At 41.0% G+C, this 14,750-nt stretch overlaps 1 protein-coding gene across 1 annotated transcript in view; it reads left to right on the forward strand.

Annotated features, from left to right (window-relative positions):
- The window catches only part of PLS1 (plastin 1), a 72,846-nt gene that overhangs the window by 19,750 nt on the left and 38,346 nt on the right, over nt 1–14,750 (forward strand). Inside the window, exons 4-7 of the mRNA XM_075268849.1 lie at nt 10,905–11,034; nt 11,161–11,293; nt 13,471–13,552; nt 14,243–14,408. Of these exons, the coding sequence (XP_075124950.1) occupies nt 10,905–11,034; nt 11,161–11,293; nt 13,471–13,552; nt 14,243–14,408 (511 nt within the window). The remainder of the gene's footprint in view (nt 1–10,904; nt 11,035–11,160; nt 11,294–13,470; nt 13,553–14,242; nt 14,409–14,750) is intronic.

Below are 14,750 nucleotides of genomic sequence, written 5' to 3' on the forward strand. Positions count from 1 at the left end.
ATTCAATAAAGGAGGGTTCTGCAGGTGGGGACCACAGGCCACATCTCATTACCAATGCTTTCTGGCTGATGTTTTGGTCACTTTTGAATGTTGGTTGTGCTTTCACACTCGTGGTAGCATGAGATGGACTCTACAACCCACACAAGTGGCTCAGGTAGTGCAGCTCATCCAGGATGGCACATCAATGCAAGCTGTGGCAAGAAGGATTGCTGTGTCTGTCAGCGTAGTGTCCAGAGGCTGGAGGCGCTACCAGGAGACAGGCCAGTACACCAGGAAATGTGGAGGGGGCCGTAGGAAGGCAACAGCCCAGAAGCAGGACCGCTACCTCCGCCTTTGTGCAAGTAGGAACAGGAGGAGCACTGCCAGAGCCCTGTAAAATGACCTCCAGCAGGCCACAAATGTGCATGTGTCTACGCAAATGGTGAGAAACTGACTCCATGAGGATGGTATGAGGGCCACAGATGGGGGTTGTGACACAGCCCAACACTGTGCAGGACGCTTGGCATTTGCCACAGAACACCAAGATTGGCGACTTCGCCACTGGTGCCCTGTGCTCTTCACAGATGAAAGCAGATTCACACTGAGCACATGTGACAGACTTAACAGAGTCTGTAGACGCAGTGGAGAAGGATCTGCTGTCTTCAAGATCTTTCAGCATGACCGTTTTGGTAGTGGTCATTAATGGTGTGGGGTGGCATTTCTTTGGAGGGCTGGACAGCCCTCCATGTGCTCGCCAGAGGTAGCCTGACTGCCATTAGGTACCGAGATAAGATCCTCAGACCCCTTGTGAGACCATATGCTGGTGTGGTTGGCCTTGGGTTCCTCCTAATGTAGGACAATGCCAGATCTCATGTGGCTGGAGTGTGTCAGCAGTTCCTGCAAGATAAAGGCATTGAAGCTATGGACTGGCCCGCCTGTTTCCCAGATATGAATCTGATTGAACACATCTGGGACATCATGTCTTGCTCCATCCACCAACGTCAAGTTGCACCGCAGACTGTCCAGGAGTTGGCAGTTGCTTTAGTTCAGGTCTGGGAGGAGATCCCTCAGGAGACCATCCGCAACCTCATCAGGAGGTTTTAAGGACATTACATCAAAGTTGGATCAGCCTGTAGTGTGTTTTTCCACTTTAATTTGGGGGGACGACTCTAAATCCAAGCATCCATTGGTTAATAAATTTGATTTCCATTGATGCTTTTAATGTGATTTTGTTGTCATCACATTCAACTTTGTACAGAACTAAGTATTCAATGAGAGTATTTCATTCATTCAGATCTAGGATGTGTTATTTGAGTGTTCCCTTTATTTTTTGAGCAGTGTATATAGTATAATAGTGTTACTCTAGGTATAATTAACATACTGGGGTCACTTCAAACTCCTGAGTATAATAAACGGAAACCCAGGGGAGATGAGTAAACATAAAAAACACAGTTACCCAACTCCTCTGGGCTCTCTTTTGGGCCTCTTCAAGCCTCCTGAATGATGGGCAGGGTCCGCTGAGGCTTGTGATTGGACCTCAGCAGTCACAGGGGCTATGCTGGCACAATGGTGCACAGATGCAAACGTTGTTATGGCAGTGTGACTTGCTTGATTGTAGAGGCCCAGTCACACACCTCAGTGGTCCCTGATGTCATTCAGGAAACCAGAAGAGGACAGGATCAGCCGGACCCCAGGGAAGGTGTTTAACACTGTTTGTTATGTTTACTCACCTCTGGGCCTCCCCTTATTATACTCGGGGATCTCAAGAGATCCCAAAGTATAAAAATAGTTTGTGGGTGACGAACACCAAAAATGTCATGTTTGGTCAAACCTGAAATTTTTGGAACGCAAACTTGTTGGTTAACCTTTTGTATGTGGCCCATTACACTGTGTGGAGGTTCCACTGAGGGACATTATACTGTGTGGAAGGCTCCTACGGGACATGATATTGTGACCACTATAGGGCTTTATTTCGTAACAGGGTCTTTGACATGAGTGGGGGGAGGCGAGATTTCTCAACAGCCCGGGGCACATGATACTTTTAACCCCTTCCCGACATGCGCCGTAATAGTACGGCACATGTCGGGTCTGTAACTATGGCGATCGCCCGGGAGCCGGGCGGCCGCCATAGCCGCTGGGTGTCTACTGCTTTAAGCAGTAGACAACCGGCTCTATTGCCTCCGATTGGTCCCCGGACCGATTGGAGGCATTAACCCCTTCGGCGCCACGGTCATTTTGCCGACATCACATAGCCATGACAGCCGGGAGCCTTTACAAGGCTCCCAGGCTTGTCTGCAAATTCTCTCTTTTGCAGGCTGGTCTATGCAGCCTGCAAAAGAAAGGATGATTTTTTGCAATGCATTGCAATGCATTAGCATTGTAATGCATTGCATTAGTGATCAGACCCCCTGGGGTTCAACACCCCTAGGGGGTCTAATAAATGCAAAAAAAAAAAATTTAAAAAAAAAGTAAAAAAAAATATAAAAAAATATAAAAAGTATTAAAAGTTCAAATCACCCCCCTTTCCCTAGAACATATATAAAAGTAGTTAAAAACTGTGAAACATATACATGTTAGGTATACCCGCGTCCGAAATCGCCCGCTCTACAAATCTATAAAAATATTTTTCCTGTTCGGTAAACGCCGTAGCGGGAAAAATAGTCAAAAGTGCCAAACCGCCGTATTTTCACTGTTTTGATTCTGATAAAAATTTGAATAAAAAGTGATCAAAGCAATAACATTTCCTGAAAATGGTAGAACTAAAAAGTACACCCGGCCCCGCAAAAAAAGACACCCTATGCATCCCCGTACACTGACGTATAAAAAAGTTACGGCCGTCGGAATATGGCGACTTTTAGAAAAAAAAATTTTTTAACACAGTTTTGGATTTTTTTTAAGGGGTCAAAATGTAAATAAAACCATATAAATTTGATATCCCTGGAACCGTACCGAAACACAGAATACAGGGGACAGGTCATTTTGGCTGCACAGTGAACGCCGTAAAACCAAAGCCCGTAAGAAAGTCGCAGAAATGCATTTTTTCTTCAAATCCACCCCATTCTGAATTTTTTTCCTGCTTCCCAGTACATTATATAGAATAATTAATGGTGGCATCATGAAGAAAAATTTGTCCCGCAAAAATTAAGATCTCATATGGCTCTGGAAGCGGAGAAATAAAAAAGTTATGGGGTTTAGAAGGAGGGGAGTCAAAAACGAAAAACGAAAATCAAAAAATGCCATTGGCGGGAAAGGGTTAATCCATCCTTGTGCATGAAGGACCTAAAATGAGGTCACCAGTATGCTGAGTAGTGCATGAGTAGTTGTGAGAGCTTGGATCAAGGTAAATGCTGGGAGGTGTAGTTCTCTGCTATTAAACCTGCACACATGCTGTACTAGTTTTTCAGGTTTTTTTTTAAATGTGTAAATAGGGGCGGTGACCTGTATATTGTGGCTGCAGCATATATACAGGATTATGCAAACTGGCATGTGGCATATAATTAATAAGACTAAATCCGAAGCGGAGGGGCAGAACAAAAACTGTACGCTTACTGCAAGGCCTGTCCAAACAAGTTCATCACGGGTCAAATAAACTCAACAGCCAACTTCCTTAAGCACTTAAGGGTAAGTTATTTAATTACATCATGGTTTGGTTTTTATTTTACAAACCCCAACGCAAATTTTTAAAACTGGACATACGGTTTAGGGGTGCGTGAGTTGAAAGTGATAAAAGCCTTTTCCTTTTTTTTTGGACGATTTATTTTTTACCACACTATTAAAAATTTAAATAAAAAGCCGATTTCAAATTAAAAATTAAATCTAATTATATAAAATATAAAAAACTAAATTAATATCCTTTTTTAAAACAAGTAAAATACGTTCAAAGAATTTTCTCACGTGTCCTGAGATTCACGAGAATTGCCGAGAATCTCGCCCACGCTGCGTTAACTTGTTAATTTATTAATGATAAGAACTAACAATTTCTACGTTTTTAACATGTTATTTACTTGTTTTTTTAAAAAGTATCCGATCAGGAATATATTACTGTATGAATATGTCATGAAATACATTAAATTAGCTTCTTTTAGCCTATGTTCAATTGTTCCATTTTTTGTTTTTATTAAATTTTTATATTTACTAATTTTTTATAAGTATTTTAGTATTTTTAAAATACTTTTGAAGTAGTATTTAATATTTGTATTTAAAATACTTCAGTCATAAGTATTTTGTATTTAAAATATTTTTCTAAAGTATTTTCCCGAACACTGCAGTTAAGGGAGGGGGCCGTTGGATTTCCCATTGCTTATGCCATCTGTGGTTGTCATAGGCAATGTGATTTAAAGGGGCTCTATCAGCAAAATCATGCTGATAGAGCCCCACATATGCGTGCATAGCCTTTAAAAAGGCTATTCAGGCATCGGTAATGTTATATTAAACTACCCCCCCGTTTTAAAAAAATAACCTAAAAAAGAATGTGCTCTACTTACGGATCGTGCACACTGGGCGGGCATTCTGGGTCTGTCTTCATCTTCTTCCACGCCTCTTCTTCCTCCGATGTCCTCCGGTCCCGTCTTCTTCCAGCGCTCGCTCGCGGACACTGATATGGAAAAACGGCCTGTGCGCATGCACAGTAGCATGCGGTTTCTACTACGGCTACTGCGCCCCGGCTATCACTGGCCGTTCGCGAGCGCTGGAAGAAGACGGGACCGGAGGACATCGGAGGAAGAAGAGGCGGGATGAAGATGAAGACACACCCAGAATGCCCGCCCAGGGTGCACGTTCGGTAAGTAGAGCACATTCTTTTTTAGGTTATTATTTTAAAACGGGGGGTAGTTTAATATAACATTTACGGTGCCTGAATAGCCTATACATGCATATGTGGGGCTCTATCAGCATGATTTTGCTGATAGAGCCCCTTTAAAGGGGAGCATGCTAATGTTTCTTTAGCTTTAAATTTGTGTTTCTCTCCATATTAATGTAGAGGAAAGAAGGTTTCCAAGTATTTTTCCACTTTCATAGAGGTTCTATTGAGTTTGGAGTGTGTAGTTGATAGGCTGTGATAGTGGGGTAATACTGGGACTTGGGCATGTTAGATGCCTCAGACATGCTTCCCCTGCTGTCCCAGTTGCATTCCAGAGGTGTTGGCATCATTTGGCATGGGGTTCGATATTCGGTCGAATAGTCGAATATTGAGGGGCTACTCGAAATAAATATCGAATATTTCACTACTCGCTCATCTCTAGAGGCTTTTTAACCCATTGATTTCAATGTGTTACGTGAATTATATGGAACCCATTGAACTCAATGGGATTCTGTTTTGCAGCGCTGATTTTTACGTGAGTTATTGTGCCAGAATCAGCAACGCATTACTCCGTATGAATGCCCCCTGACATAGTACAAGTATATTTGTACTATATAGTATAGCTAGCAAACTAGATAAGAAATGGAAAAATTGCCAGCACTCTAACATTTAGAAAAACTGTGGGTTTATTCCAAACAACAACGTTTCGGTTCTATCTATCTATCTATCTATCTATCTATCTATCTATCTATCTATCTATCTATCTATCTATCTATCTAGCAAAATAGATGATAGATAGATAGATAGATAGATAGATAGATAGATAGATAGATAGATAGATAGATAGATAGATAGTCCAATAGATTATACAGCATTGCTTCTTTTCTGATTGTTACTTTATCTACCTTGGAATTTCTAGATATTTCTATTAGTTTTTTATGTATTTATGATGCTGTCCTTAGGTAATGGGAATTTCTGACAGAAATAAATATTATTTATTGACCATTTATACTGTATACTGTACAGGGCTTGTAAATGAAAGTTCAGAAACTGCACTGCATAGCTTGATGTGGAATTAGTCACTATGAACATGCAATTCCAACAGCACCACCTAGAGTCTGAGAATGTCAAAGCAGTTAGTTTTTGTCTTAATCTCTTTAAACTGGCCATACACTTTAGATTCTAGACTGCCATCAGTCTGAAATTAACTACGACTGATTGGTCATACAACCAACTGTCCCAAACATATAAACAACCACAAACTTTGAACAAGTTTTGGCTATCCAAGACACTTGGAAAATTAACATATGAAAGTTGTTCAATTCTTATGAAGTGCTAAAAACAGCAAATGACAAACGCTTAATGAGGTTGTTAGTAGTATAAACACATGTCCACAATACAAGAATCTCCCATAGGTCTGTCAGTCTAGCCCATACACAACAGATCATGGCAGACGGATGGTAGAAAGCAATCCAACTCAACAGATTTTGGTTCTGAACAAGTTTAGTTGATGGTTGGCAGTATGGGGCATACTGTCTTAGGTTTATGTATGACGAACCAACAGCAGACAGTCCAGAATCTGCCACTTCAGAAGTCTAAAATTTAATGTGTATGGCTGGCCTTATTCAATAAGTCCTCAGGCAGTATTTATGGTGGATTAATAGAAAAAAAAAAAAAAACAAATAGGGAAAAAAAAAATGCTGGGAAGGCAAAGGTGAAGGAATATTACATTTGTGTACTATAAATATTAAAGGCTTACTAAAATATAATACCTTATAGAAAAAAGAATAACACTTGTATAAATTATGAGAAAACATTTTACAGCTTATGACTGTTTTATATTATTTCTAGAGATGAGCGAGTAGTGATATATTCGAGATTCGTTTCGAGTAGAGCCTCAATATTCTACTACTTGATCGAATATCGAATCCCATTATAGTCTACGGGAAAAAAAGCTTGTTTCAGGGGAAACCACTATTTGACTAAAGGAGAGTCACCAAGTCCACGAGTAGCAGGAATAGAGTGTTTAGGAGGAGCGCTGTGCAGTTGAGGAGTGTTGAGGAGGAGCACTGTGCAGTTAATGCACACGGACCCCATAGACTATAAAGGGGTCCGTGTGCTTGCAGCGCACTGCCTGCACAAATGATTTCCATTGTGACCATTGATCAATAACTTTATACTTAAACGGGTTTTATTAAAGATTTTTCAATAAAATACAGAACGAACAAAAGAAATACAGTCGAGCAATAATGCAGGAGCATACAAATCAGCAGGCAGGGAAGCCAAAAAGACCCCCCTCCGTACATACCAAATACAGCCCAACAAGAGAAAGAAAAGGGGAATAAGAGAGGGACACAAAACAAGCAAACAAACACAAGACAGGGACGGAGAAACCACAAATAAGACAAGAAAAGCAAGGAGAAGAAGGAAAAAGAAAAGAAACGGCCAAGCGACACTCATGAAAAGGCAGTAGAGAAGGCAGACGATTCCCGGAACATAACCCAGGGACGCCATCGAAGTTCAAACTTGGGATAAGCGGGAGAGTCCTCCGCCACCAAAGTCTCCATCCGCTGAATAAGAAGGAACTCCTGGAGGAAGTCAAGCATGGAAGGGGGAGTAGGGCTGCGCCAGCGTCTAGGAATAACAGCCCTGGCGGCCGTGAGAAAGTGCCCCAGAAGGTCCTTCTTAATCTCCGACAGACGGCCAGGGATGACCGACAGAAGTGCCAGCTGAGGAGAGACAGCCACCGAACGCCCACTGACCCTGGAATATAAAGAAAACACCGCATCCCAGAAAGGGCGCAGAACGTCACAATCCCACCAAATGTGCAGCATAGTACCCCTAGCGGAACCACAGCGCCAACATGATGATCAATAACTTTAGAACAGTTCTACTATTGAAAAATATTGACAACACTGTTTTACTAGTTTAGACTAAGGCCCCACATTGCGGAAACGCAACGATTTTGTTGCAGATTTTGCTGCCGTTTTTTGAGCCAGGAGTGCCTTGAAAATGAATGGAGAATTTAAAGAAAGTACTTAGACGTTTCCCGTCTGTTAAATCCACTTCTGATTTTGACTAAAAATAACCCAACAGAATCTGCAACAAACAATGCTGTATTTCTGCAACGTGGGGTCTCAGCCTGAGGTTGCATTCACACGGAGTAACGCGTCGCTCATTCTGACAAGTAAACATGTGTCAGAGTGAGCACAGTAAAACAGAATCCCATTGACTTCAATGAGTTCGGTCTTACGCGCGCTACCCATTGAATTCAATGGGAGGCTTTTTTACCTATTGCTTTCAATGTGATATGCAATAGGTAAAAAAGCCTCCCATTGAGTTCAATGGGTAGCACCCGTAAGACAGAACCCATTGAAGTCAATGGGATTCTGTTTTACTGTGCTCACTCTGACACGTGTTTACATGTCAGATTCATCGGCGCGTTACTCCGTGTGAACGCAGCCTTGTAGTTACACAGAATACAGCCCACTTCTTTTCCTGCCATTTAGTTTTCCAGTTTCCTAAGTGAACATAGAATAACTGCCTGCTACACTAGGTCTTCAGACTGCCATACTGCTCATTGGTACACCAGTAATAAATACTCTATTTTGTACATCTGTTTTTTTTCAGGAGACTTTTATATTACTGTGTATGGTTTAGGAAGCTATTATAAAATTTTGTGGCAAAACATTGCAAAATAATATCTGATATAAACATACAGTACCCTCATATATGACATTCAGACAGAATATGACCAGAAACATTACTCGTGTAAGCCGATGGCTGGTCAGGTAATGGTGGGGGTGTACATCTCACCCAGACTACTCAGGTGGGTGAGATGAGAAACTCCAGAAAGAATGTTTCTCAGCAGATAACCATTGTCTGCTGAGGGTTATTTCAAAGTTCCGGTTACTGGGCTTGATTTTTAGGAATGGCAGGTAGGTTGGTAGTGGGACATGTCATTCCACCCCTCTCCATTCCACACTTAGGGGATGTTCTGGCAGCGATTCAGCTGCAGAGAGTCTCCTCGTCAAGGAGACTTAAGAAGTTGCTCCAGCAACAACACTTGGGCAAAGTTTGGCTGGAGAGCCAAAGAAACAGGTCATATTTTTGGACCTGTGTCCTGAGTGATTCAACTGGCTTTTGATTTCTGCTATTATAGGTGAGGTAACCTATTCTATGTTTAGTTAGAGCCTAGCCGGGCAGGTATTTATTTTTGTATTGTTTCCTTTTGTTGCTGCACTACCTTTTTTGAGTGAAAATAAAACTCTACTATTGTTTTGGACTAAAGAAACTGGACTTGTGTGTCTATGCCACCCCACCTAGCAACCCCAGACCCTGACACTAGATAGTGGAGTTATGGTGAGTGACTATAAGGTGATATTGCAGACGATAGTATAGGGGGAGAAAGGGTTACAGGCACGTGCCATGGGTATTGAATGCCATCAGGAATGCCAATAAGTCACTACTCCTTGACCTATACAGAAAAGGACCTATCCAACCAACTACTCCTTGACCAGAGTATTTAGGGTCAGGAGATAATCATACACATTAGGGAGAGTGTGTGCCTACATAGGCGTACGGAGACTTACAAGTCCTTCCTGCTCCGCTAGGGATTCTGGGTAAAAAATATGCAAATCTATTCTCCAGGATGTAATTAGGAGAACAGTGCCTCTGTATGCTGCCCTCTAGAGGTCAGCATACAGAGGCACTGTTCTCCTAATTACATCCTGGAGAATAGATTTGCATATTTTTTACCCAGAGTATTTAGGTAATGGGTTTCTGCAGCAAAATACATGTGAGCCCTAAGTAAAGGAAATCTTATTTTATATTAGTGCACAGTGGATTAGAGAATATCAACGACACATGTTCAGTTTTCCTTCTATTTAATTCAGAATAACATGAATAAAATTGCAGTAATGTAAATGTACAATTCATTGTTTGGCTAGAGGAACATTAAAAAAATCTGACTATGTATAAGCGCTATGTGGGTACGTCGTCCCTTGCCCTGATTCTGGCTGAACATAATGTAATGATTTTAAAACCACAAAATGAAGAGAGCTGGCCACCACTGGTGTATGAACACAGGAGAATAATGTAAGGTTGTGAGTGCCTTTATATGACAGGTCCTGGATAGTTGAAAAGAACCTAAGAAATACTGATGCCAGATGTATATGACCACCATTTATCCCTTGTACGCTATTTTAATAAAATCAGCATCTGTTTCAACTTGCAAGTGACAGCTATATAATGCGTATGGTCCTCTTTCCTTACTTTTTAGCCGTAAGTAATGTCAGGAGGAAGCAGAGGCATAACTTGAACTTCCTGGACCCCATTGCAGAATATGTAATGGAACCCTTACCTGCCTTTTGCTATTTAGAATAGTGGTATATTTTATGTGACAGGGCAGACTTTGGGGACTAGTAGCAAGTGCTACCTTCTCACCCCCTATAGCTACAGTCCAAGGAGGAAGCCATCATGCTGAGCCATGTTGCCTGCTTGTCAAACCACATAGGATGGTAATGATGCAGATTTGTACAGGTAAAACCTGCTGCAGATTACAGTACTTGGCCAGTAGATGAGACTTTAGAAATTATCCTGAGATTCTGTTGTAAATGTTTAACACAGATTTCACCCCTTTCAGTATAGCAGGGGTAAAGTCCACAGCAAAAGCAGCTTGATCTCTATGCAACACATATTAATTTTGCTACAGATTTTTGGTGTACCCTGTATTTGGACCTACAATGAAAGTCTCATTGGTTTAGTGGCTAAATCTATTGAGGACAATGGAGAGTTCCTTCTTGTGGCCAGCTTGCAGGAATAGTGCACTACAATTTACTGGATGGAAAGGCACAACTAATATATGGTAGTTTGACAACAGCTTACTTACAGCACAGTCCATGGAGGGCAAATGTTTGGTATGTTTGTTGATTTGGCAGAGCCCTCAAATCTGTAATGAACTTTACAGCGTCCATGAAGATAAACTTAGGTCAACCTAGTCAGAAAAGGTAAAAGTCTGGAGGAAAAAACACTAATTCTTTATTTGTATCCATTTTTTTCCTTAAAAGAAACATTTCTATCCATCATACAACTCCATCATGTCTTAAATTGTCTTTTTTTGTCATAGTTATGCCAAGAACTAAAAAGTAAAGATGTGAGCAGAACATTCCGAAAATCAATCAATAAAAGACAGGGCATCACAGCAATAGGAGGGACCTCTGCTATATCCAGCCAGGGAACGCAGCATTCCTATTCAGGTAAGAGTACAACACGGAGGCAGCGACTGGAAGGTGATACTTGTTACGCTGCTGTGAGGATGGGTTACCATAGTATGAGCCGCTGCTACATGTTGTCACTGATAACCGTTCTGCTGCTTCTTTCAGATGAAGAGAGAGTGGCGTTTGTGAACTGGATAAATAAAGCTCTAAAAGATGATCCAGACGTCAAGCACCTTCTGCCCATGGACCCTTCCAATGACAGCCTCTTCACATCATTGAGGGATGGGATTTTATTATGGTGAGTGCTGCACCTTCTATCATTTTCTATTGAAGGTTTCTGTACTTGTGTAGGGTATATACAAATAAAAAAGATAGTGACAGAAATATCCAATTCAGATTTGAAGTGAAATCCACATTAGAAATCTGCTTGTATATCTGCTGACTACACATTTTAGTCCCAACTAGTTCTGTGGCTATATCTGGAGAGAAGTCCATGTGGTTTGTGTGTGAAACGTTGTGTAAAGATACTCGGGTATTTAGTTTTAGGAATAGAAATGTTATGCTTTGTTATATAATTGTCCGATACACTTCTGTATGAATTCCTCATGCTTTTCAGGACTTAGATAGTTCACTTCCATTGGATATAAATCTAATCTGGTCATGTGTTAGATATAAGACCCCACTCTGACCACTGAACTGTCAGGGCATGTTCAGACAGAGGATTTCACAACCATATCTTAGTAAAAACAAGAATGAAATGTATAGATTTTTTTCCACAGATTCTTCCTGCTATCCACAAGATAGGTCATCAGTATGTGATCTGTTGGGATCTGACACCCAGACCCTGCACAGATCACCTCCAGGTACCAGAAACTGCTGGTGGATGGCCAGTAATAGGACCAGCATAGCAGTTACCCAGATACCCACCACTATGCAGTAGTTGGGGCTGCTGTGCCACCCTATTACTTGGAGCGGTACTGCCCATGCCACACATCCACTAGCAGCGTCCAGTACCTGGAGACAGCTGATCTATGCCGGGTCTGGATGTTGGACCATAACATATCACATACTATCTCATAGATAGGTCACAGTGGTAAAACTAAATTTGGGTCTGAAAACCCCTTTAACATGATGTATGACACAGTGCAGGATACCTGATATACCAACCTTTTGTAGGAACCGCACAGAGATGTCTTTTCATTGAATTATGGAAGGTTGCATTCTCCAATTGGTTCAGTCAAAATTTAGCATTAATAATTTATCATCTCCTTTATAAAATGGATTTTTTTCGCATGGTTAACCCATCCACTCTTTGCTTTGTGGCACTAATAGGAAACACAAGATGGATATCTATTTTTAATCACTTGCCTGGTTGCCGACTTGTTCTTTGTCAATTAGTTTGGCACATGACATATTAAAAGACTGAGCAATATTAATAGTGTTGTGTATAGGAATAGAAATGCGTTGTACTTATAGACTTTCTTTTTATAAACATTAGAAATAGACAATCCCTTAAAACTTATCTTTTAATATAGATTATTCAAATATCATTCAGTTTAGCAGAGGGTGACCAAATATCTAAATGATAGGGTGACCAAGAAGGCCCAGTTTGAATGCACACATGGCTATATCATAAGTAAGCAAAATGTGCACCAGTAACTATGGCCATATAAAAACCCATAGCAGATAGAATAATAACATACACAAATGTTGTCTTCTTACCACCCCCTATGGGTTCGCCTGTGCACCACAGCAGGAGGATTCCAATTTCCTTCCATCTCCTCAAACATGTAATTCTATATGCAAAATACTTTATCCTTGTAACACATAGAAATAAAAGAACTGAAAGGGGGGAGGGAATCATTCAGTAATTGGGGAATGAATTTCTAACTCTCCCTGGCAGGGAATAGCTAACTCAGGTCCTGTGGTGTGCTAGCAACAGTAACACATTCACATCCATATTCCATAACACAAATTTTAAATAATGTCCTTTATTCAGTATATATAGAACAGGCTCAGTGTTTCTACAGTATGATTAGTCTGAATGAAGTACAGTGAGTGTGTTGTGTCAAAGCAGGTGAAACTGGGATCCACCTGGTTCCGGGGCCCTCCGGGTAGTCACCTGTTCACCTGTGGGCAAGTTTGAGCCTGGTATGGAAGGCATCAATTTGAGTTCTATAAAACTTAGTGTTGGTAAGACAGACATAGCGAAAACAAATGAATATGCTACAAGTTCCAGTGATCTGCATATCACTAGAGATCACCAGACTTTGTAGCATGTTGCTTTATTCCTACTTTCTTTGTGCACTATGAAAATCTGCAACAAGACTGTGAGTTTTATCAATTGGAATCCAATGGAAGGAGGTAATTAAACTGTGTTATGTCATAAACATACAGTAATATAGTATAGTAGAAGTATTGGATAGCACATGAAATATTTACTGTTTTATATTTTCTTCTCTATTTTTAATTTAGCAAAATGATAAACTTGTCCCAGCCAGATACAATTGATGAAAGAGCTATCAACACTACAAAGCTAACGCCATTCACTATTTTAGTAAGTCCATGATCATCTTTTACATAGTCTGTATGTTAAAGGGGGTGTCTGGGGCAAATAAAAAAATAGTCTTGGAATGGGTTTAAAGTATGAAGTAGGTATGCCAGTCCCTTTCTGATGCTTCCAAAGTCCCCTATGGTCTCTTCTTCCTGGTCCTACCTTGACACATAGGAAATGACCACAGTAGTGACCCCCCCCCCCTTATCCAGTATATGGCAGAGAGAGCGTTTCCTGACATTTGAGTGTTGAGACAGACCAGAAAGTAGACCTAAATGGGGACCTGGTAAGCCTCAGGCCACAAGGTGATCCAGTTTTTAGAATAATAAACATATTATTAGTTTTTCTTACTTGTATAGCGCCATCATATTCTGCAGTGCTTTACAGACATAATCACTCAATGTCCCAGTATGGTGCTCACAATTCCCTATCAATATGTCTTTGGAGTGTGGGAGGAAACCAGAGTACCCGGAAGATACCCATGCAAACACGGGAAGAACATACATAAGCCATGCAGATGTAGTCCTTGGTTGCATTAGAACCTAGAACTCCAGTGCTGCAAGGCCACAGCACTAACCCCTGAGGAGCTTTACAATTAGCAGATAAACCTGATAAAAGCTTTACAGATATGTATCATCTGTACTATTAGTACTTTATAACGTTAATGATGTTTTCATTTTCACAATACTTTAGGAAAACATTAACTTAGCTCTCAATTCAGCCTCTGCCATTGGTTGTACAGTAGTGAACATTGGTGTGCACGACTTACAAGAAGGAAAGCCACACTTGGTCCTGGGTCTGTTGTGGCAGATTATTAAAGCCGGATTGTTTGCTGACATTGAGATCTCCAAGAATGAAGGTAGGTCAATACATTTGTTCCCTGTACATTAAACACATTGTGTAAATCTAGTGATGTCCTGTGGAGGGCAGAACCATAGGCTGTACAGAGGCTTTAGGCTGGTCTTACACGACCGTATTGATTGAATGTACGGTCCACAAGTTGCTGATCAACAACACTAGTTGCTGATTGGCAACATAGGCTCCGCAGATGTCCGTGTCCTGCTGCACTCGCCCATAGAAGTGCAGAGTTGTCCGATTTTGAGAAAGGGGTATTTGTAGGGTACCACAGAAATGGTTAATCATTAAAGGGGTTCTATAATTGGAAAAAGTCATTTTTAACTAATCACATACTTGCATAGCC

This window comes from Leptodactylus fuscus, chromosome 3, assembly GCF_031893055.1.
Source record: "Leptodactylus fuscus isolate aLepFus1 chromosome 3, aLepFus1.hap2, whole genome shotgun sequence".
NCBI lineage: Eukaryota > Metazoa > Chordata > Amphibia > Anura > Leptodactylidae > Leptodactylus > Leptodactylus fuscus.